Source organism: Dipteris shenzhenensis, chromosome 16 (assembly GCF_047967505.1).
Source record: "Dipteris shenzhenensis isolate YYH24624 ecotype China chromosome 16, Dip_SZ_1.0, whole genome shotgun sequence".
NCBI classification, from domain to species: domain Eukaryota; kingdom Viridiplantae; phylum Streptophyta; class Polypodiopsida; order Gleicheniales; family Dipteridaceae; genus Dipteris; species Dipteris shenzhenensis.
In genome coordinates, this window is record NC_141611.1 from 9,195,104 (window position 1) to 9,202,817 (window position 7,714).

Below are 7,714 nucleotides of genomic sequence, written 5' to 3' on the forward strand. Positions count from 1 at the left end.
ACACATAGAAGAACAATGGACACCAATCCTCCAAATCACTAGAGAATTCTAGATATCACCTGAACACTGTTTGTAGAAAATAATTTCCCATACAACCAGCAGCCGCAAGAACTATTCATCATGCCAAAGGACTGACCATGGACTCGCTTGCTTTTGATCCAACAAAAATAAAAAGCCATGGCTTCCCTTACACTACAGTGTCACGTATACGTGACCCAACACATCTGAATCTACTATTAGAAATAAAATATAAGCATATCAAAGTGGATCAAATTGTAATACATGAAATAGAATGGCTAAAAAATGGAGCACAACTATACCATAAATAGCTTGGGAGCTAATGTCCAAATAGTTTTAGCATTCAATGCCTAAACACAAGGTCAGCAAGATCTCCGCAAAAGATCTCATCGCTTCTGAAAGCTTACTAAATGCAACAATACTTTTCCTGCAAGAGACACACCTATGACATTCAGACGACTTAAACCTTCTAACATTTCATTCCATTACATGCTTAGGAGGGGTGGGAATCACTACATACTTCAAGAATACTCTCACTACAACAAACATAAAGGAAATCTATAATGACGGATGCTAATGCCTCCTAACTATACTTGAATCACCAAATGGGTAGAATATCGCAATAATACAATATCACTAATAAACTCGATAGACGAGGCGCTTTAGCTAATTCCACCTTATATTTTAGCTTAAAAATCTGCAAATTCTAGAGAATTATATTTTAGCTTAAAATCAAGCACAACCGTGAAGGTCCTCGATCGATGGAATTCTATTTTCACCGTATGATTGTGGCCTATTATTTTCAAGAAAATGAATGGCGTGGACTCTCACATCACAGTCAAAGATTATCAAACCTGAGTGCACGAATATCGATGGAGGATGAGTCGCTGGTCGCCATCGGAGCGGGAAGATGCTGGATATGCAGTTGTGGCAAACTGAAAATCCTCGGCAAGTCTACATTGCAACCTCCCACGGAGCCACTTATCATCTGCATTTTGAGGCAAAGCCTCCCTTGGGCTTTTTCCTTATAGTGCAAAAATTTGAAACCCCAAGTTGAGAAAACAAGCTGAACAAAGTTCAAGTGGCCTGCCTTGGAGATCCAAAATGAAAAAGAAGATGAACGAGATGCGTAACAGGGAGAAGCGGGCGGGGGGAGAGAGAGAGAGAGAGAGAGAGAGAGAGACAAATGACTCACGAGCCTGAAAAAGGAATAATACTAACCAAGTGAAAAAAGATGAATGGCACATGTTATTCAATAGGCCTACCCAAAATAAATGGGGAGGCGAAGGGGGGGGGCTAGGGACAAGTGGTGGAGTGAGGGAAGCTAAGAGAGAATGGGGAGGCGAAGGGTGGGCGGGCTAGGGACGAGTAGTGGTGGAGTGAGGGAAGCTGAGAGAGAGAGAGAGAGAGAGACCCAAAATCGTTAGTAATGAGAAATTTTTGGAATTTGTGAAATTTAAAAACTCCTTTATTTTAGCTTTGCCAAAGTAGAGCCATTGCTAAGGCTGCCCTGTACAGGCAGGCCAATAAAAGTGACAACAAATTATCAGAATTCAGAAAAATACACAAATCCCAATTTTCGTTTCTAGTGAAAAGCCTTTACTAAGACCTGCACCTGCGTTAGGCCAAACACTTAGTTGAGAAAAACTCTGGACAGAATGAAGCTGTCCTTGAATCAATGGCGATATTCTTGTGTTGCTTTTCTCCTCGTTTCCCCCCAGCAGTGGGGATGCCTTACCTTGCGATTGAACCTCCATCCTTCGGTAGAAAACAACCACACAGAGTCGTGTCAAGCTCCAATGGCTCCCATAGACCGCGCCCTTGGGCTGCGGATACGAAAATGGAGTTTGGTAAGCACGAAGCCAAGGTCCTGGGGTTGTTTCCTCTCCCCTATTTGAATTGTATGGCCACCGCGCTGCGAAATTTGCTAACCAGTAAGAGCAGTCATGCACATGCGTTAGATGGGCGCCATCGTAGTGGTCTTGCGAAGAATGAAGACTTCTCTCCTGAAGCCTTGAGTGAGGAGATCCTTGGTCAGCTGGGTCCCAAGACAGATGTTGCTACCTATGCCTCGCTTTTGAGGCGTTGCAGCAGTGCGAAGGCCTTGTCTGAGGGTGAACGTGTGCATGAGCACATGACCAGGCGTGGATATGAAGGCAATAGATTTCTTAGTAACCTCCTTATCGACATGTATGGTAAGTGTGGGTGCCTGGGATATGCACGTGCTGTGTTCGACAAATTAGTCTTTCGGAATTTGTATTCTTGGAATATTATGATCGCTGGGTGTGCTCAGAACGGGCATGGCAAGGAGGCTTTACGACTGTTTGCTCAAATGCAGGTAGAGGGTTTCGAGCCAGACAATATCACCTTCATCTGTATCTTGGATGCATGTGGCGGTGTGATATCCCCAGAAGAGGGTCGAGAGATCCATGCTATAATTATTCGCAGGGGATGGGAATTGGATGTTGGTGTTGGAAGTGGCCTTGTGAATATGTATGGGAAGTGCAGGAGCCTAGATGACTCGAGGGCTGTGTTTGCAGATATGCCACTCCGGAATGTTATTTCGTGGAGTGCCATGATCGCAGCATGTGCCCAGAATGGACATGGGAAGGCAGCAATACTTTTGTTTAGTGAAATGATGGCCGAAAGTGTCAAGCCAAACAAGATTACCTTCCTCTGCCTTCTGGATGCTTGTGCCGGTGTGGCTGCTGTAGATGAGGGTCGAGAGATGCATTCTACTGTTACTGGCAGTGAATGGGAGGGAGATGTGGTGGTGGGGACCGCCCTTGTTAATATGTATGGCAAGTGTGGGAGTCTGGATGATTCGAGGGCTGTGTTTGGAGAGATGTTACTGCGGAATGTCATCTCCTGGAGTGCCATGATTGCAGCCTGTGCCCAAAATGGGCATGGCAAGGAGGCCCTACAAGTGTTTGCACAGATGCAGGCTGAAGGCATCAAGCCAAACAAGATCACGTTTGTGTGTATTGTGGATGCATGTGCAAGTGTGGCAGCCTTAGAAGAGGGACGAGGGATCCAAGCTACTATTGTGGGCAACGGATTGGAGTCTGACTTCATTGTGGGGAACGCCCTTGTCAATTTGTACGGCAAGTGTGGGAGCCTGGATGATTCAAGGGCTGTGTTTGCGGAGATGCCACTACGGAATGTTGTCTCTTGGAGTGCTATGATTGCAGCATGTGCCCAGAATGGGCATGAGATGGAGGCCCTACAACTATTTGGTCAAATGCAGGAAGAAGGTGTGAAGCCAGACAAGGTCACCTTTACCTGCATTCTCACTGCATGCAGTCATACAGGTCTAGTTGCTGATGGGAGGCAATACTTTCTCTCTATGAGTAGAGATCATGGCATAACCCCGTCTGTGGAGCATTATGTGTGTATGATTGATCTTCTTGGGAGACAGGGATTATTGCAAGAGGCAGAGAACTTGATCGTCAGCATGCCATTTGAACATGCCCCTCATGCATGGTTGAGCTTGCTTGCATCATGCAGAATCCATAGTGATGTACAGCGGGCTGTGCGTGCTGCAAATTTTGCTTCTGAGGTTGATCCAAGGAATGCTTCGACATATGTATTGCTAGCAAATATTCATGCTAACCTAGGTACGTTGGATGGTGGATTAAAGATTAGAAAGGCCATGACTCATAATGGCGTGAAGTGAGTGCCAGCTCACTGCAGGCCACAGCTGTATCGAGGTGAAAATGTGGCACACAAACTTGTTCATATAGTCACATGACATTCTCAACCAGAGGATTTTCAGAGGTCTGAGTAGGTGCATGGAGATAAGGTAAAAGCCTGACACAAACGCATTGCTATATGATGTGGGTGAAGAAGAAAGAAGACATACTTTTGCTACTATGCCAGAGGCTTGCTATTGCTTTGGGCTTATTTCTGCTGCTGCTTACATTGACTAAATGATGGTGTGTCATGCGCCTCCTAGGGCTAGCATAGCTGAGCAGCAGCCATTGATGGGCAAAAGGCAGTCAAGGGCTACAAAAGCAGCTAGGAAAAGCAGGCTGCCAAACAGCTGTATAATTCATGGAGACTGTCATGCAGGCAGCTATGGCATCAGGGGCGAGCAGATCTGCAGTGACATGCTGCCACGTCAGCCTCAAAGTACAGCAAGCGTGGCATGGTCTGGTGCCATGCAAGTAGTTCACAAATGTGCAGTGGGACCTTGTAGCAACGCGGTCTGGTCCAAGAGGGGCATAGTTTGCCCCAACTGCAAGCCAGCTGCAATGAGAGTCAAGACTATAAACTGGACCTCACTCCCCTCATCACGGACAAATGAGCATAGCATTCAGGCAAGCTTTGAAGGCTTTTTGGAATTTTTAGAGGTGGTCTTCCCCCAAAAAAAGGGGTAAGGGAAGGGAAAATAACGTGACATATAGAGACCCACAGAAACACAAATAAAACATCCGAATTCAACATTATAGGTCCTCAACTTCAGGATGCAAGATTAAACATGAATTGAAATCAGTAGCTAATTGTAAGACTGTAAGTACTGAGGCCTAAGATTGAGTTCTCATTCCCCAAGCTTGAAAGTCAAATAGTCACATGATACCTCCTCCAACATTGATTAACATGTGACATTGTAATTTCTGGCATCATGCATATGCATTGTAAGCTTTGAATTGTGGCATGTGTGAATACAAAACTGTATCATTGATTTGCGGCATGGCACATATCAATGACACAAATCTCAGTAATCATTCAAGACTATCTTATAAGTCATATCACTGTATTATTTAAACACAAGAAACAAAACTTAGAGTGTAGACTCTTCATACATGATACTAGCCTTGACATATAGTACATGCCCACAACCACTTATACAAAGGAACATGCATGACTTTAGATGGCAAGGGTTTGTACCACAACAGGGTACGTTTGCTAATCAGCTTTCATCAATGTGACAGGATTCAGACCTTCTATAGCCCAAAGCAGTTGTGCTAGTCGATTATGGAGGTTGGAGAGAGCAAGGAGATTAAGGAACAAGGCAATTGAAATACATGAATACATGGAAAATTTTAGAGCTGTTTTTAAATGCACCAAAACATAGCTTTGAATGTTTTGAAGCGTCCCCAAAAGCTTGGAAAGCTTCAAATGTACCAGCCTTTAGGTGCATTCTTTTGTAAAGTCTCAATGTAATGTTGAGAATTGAAAGCAATAAAGTTGAAAGTTACACATATGCATCATTGCGACACAGACAAATATAATTGAACATTCAAACACAAATTTCCCCTAGGATGAGGGAATCCCCACACCATGAAAGAAACATAGTGCACAATATATAGAGGGGACAAGATGACCCCCCCACGCCGTGCTTGCCTCCTTGGTCCCCCTAGTGGGAGTTAGAGCATATAGTGGAAGATCCAAAGTATCCTTGGTCAGGGAAAGAGGAAAATATTCTTTAATCCATAAACCTTTAAGATGAGATGGTAGGCTATGGACAATTGCCTAGTGGAAGATACAAAGTATCCTTGGTTAGAGAAAGAGGACAATATTCTTTAATCCATAAACCTTTAAGATGAGATGGTAGGCTATGGACAATTGCCAATTACAACTACCTTACCAAAATTGTTCTTGGGATAAAGGAATTGCAAGATCTTGCTTTTTTATTAATACCCAACATCTAACCTTACTCGGGAATCATCTCTGGAGAGGAGACTTGCATAACATTCCATAAGGCTTAGGAACATCATCATCATCATCATCACATTATCAAAGGATCCCAAACGGAAACACACAAATTACAATGTATAGATCTCTAAGAACAAGCAGTAGTCTGTTTGCGTAAAGATTGTTGGGAAGAAACTCCGATGATTTTATTGTTCGAGGACAGAAGACATTAGAACAATCAGACTATCTCAGACGATTTGATAATGGGCAAATATGTCACTTAAATATGCTCAAGAATGATGTAGGGAAAAGGGTTAGCCATTTTCCAAACAATGGCTCCCTGCTAATCGCAGATTCGTGTGAGGGAGCATCCTAGAAAGATGTGATTACGCTTTGGCTTGAAGATGGTGGGATGCCTCATCATCAACATCATCATTCATTTATGGAACACTTTGGCATGTGCATTTAGAGGAATAGTGACACATATTCCACGAAGTCCTTGGAAAAGTCCATATCCCTCAAAGGTTGTACGATAAAACCGCATTCCAACTAGTCCTATGCTTGCCTTGATATAATCAACCTTTATGAAATAGATATCTTGACTGGTTTATGTGGCATTCTTATTCCCTTCCCATAATGTAATGATAGCATCCAAGATGTGTTTTCCCTTTATAAATTCTTGCTCCTTTTTTCCCCAAAATTGTGAGAGTGCTCTCAACGGAAGCAAGAACGGAAGAGGGAGCGAGAGAAACAGAGAGCCACACAAGTTTTGGTGGGTGCAAAACCACCCTAATCTTCTTTTTCATTCCTTTATATATGTGTTTGAGTATTGTACATAACCGGGGTAAAGGCACAGTGACCTTTAACCCCCACAACCTCCCACTTAAAGGACAATGTGCCTTTAAGGGAGACTAACCAGTGAGCAGACTATCCAATGCCCATCAATACACGACAATACTCAAACCGCTGATTAGGTAGACTCTTCGTCAGCATATCTACAGGGTTATCATCTGTATGAACCTTGACAAGCTCTATGCGCTTGTCTTTAAGTACCTCCCTGATGAAATGGTACCTGACCTCAATGTGTTTGGTCTTTGCATGAAAGACCGGATTCCGTGCTAGCTGAATAGCACTCATGGAATCACTATGCAATGTCGGTACACCTGTATGAATCCCCAAATCTCCCACTAGCCAATCAAGCCATATAGCCTCCTTGCAACCCTCTGTGGCTCGACATACTCAGCCTCTGTGGTAGACAAAGCAACGCACTTTTGTGTGCGAGACATCCACGACACTGCACCACCTGCAAAGGTGAATACATAACCAGAAGTGGATCTCCTACTATCCACATGCCCTGCATAGTATGAATCTGTGTACCCAAGTACACGCATGTCTCCTCTACCAAAGCAGATGCACATCTCCTTGGTACCCTTCATGTACCTCATGATGCACTTAACTACCTCCCAATGCCTCTTTCCTGGATTAGCCATATACCGGCTAACAACTCCCACTGCAAATGCAATGTCTGGTCTAGTAGCTATCATAGCATACATAAGACTCCCAACTGCTGATGCATAAGGAACCTTGGCCATCATGGCCCTCTCCTCATCTGATTTGGGACTATTTGTATGACTCAGTTTCACATATGGAGGCAATGGAGTACTCACTGCCTTCCCCCCCTCCATATTGAAACGCTGCAATACTTTTGTAACATACTCCTTCTTGAAAGTCAAAGGAGTTTCCTACTCCGATCACGCGTGATGCGCATACCAAGAATATGGCCTGCAAATCCCAAATCCTTCATATCAAAGGCCTCATGTAACTTGGCCTTTAATGCATCTAGCTCATAAGTATTCTTGCTAGCCAATAGCATATCATCCACATATAGTGCCAGGATTATCAGGCTATTACCTTTAGCCCTTTTAGTGTAAAGGCAATGATCAATTTCACTCCTTCTAAAACCCTGGGACCGAATGAAAGCATCAAACTTCTGATACCATTCTCTAGGCGCTTGCTTAAGACCATAGAGACTCTTCTTCAGCTTGCAAACTAAATGCTC

General features: G+C 43.7%; 1 protein-coding gene across 1 annotated transcript; it reads left to right on the top strand.

Moving 5' to 3' along the window:
- The first annotated feature begins 2,048 nt into the window (after window positions 1-2,048).
- Window positions 2,049-4,827, top strand: LOC147892516 (pentatricopeptide repeat-containing protein At2g13600-like). The gene is made up of 2 exons (XM_087387418.1): window positions 2,049-2,213; window positions 2,357-4,827. Exons 1-2 carry the CDS (start codon window positions 2,169-2,171, stop codon window positions 3,692-3,694), a joined length of 1,383 nt encoding a protein of 460 aa, XP_087243544.1. The 5' UTR covers window positions 2,049-2,168; the 3' UTR covers window positions 3,695-4,827.
- Window positions 4,828-7,714: the final 2,887 nt, after the last annotated feature.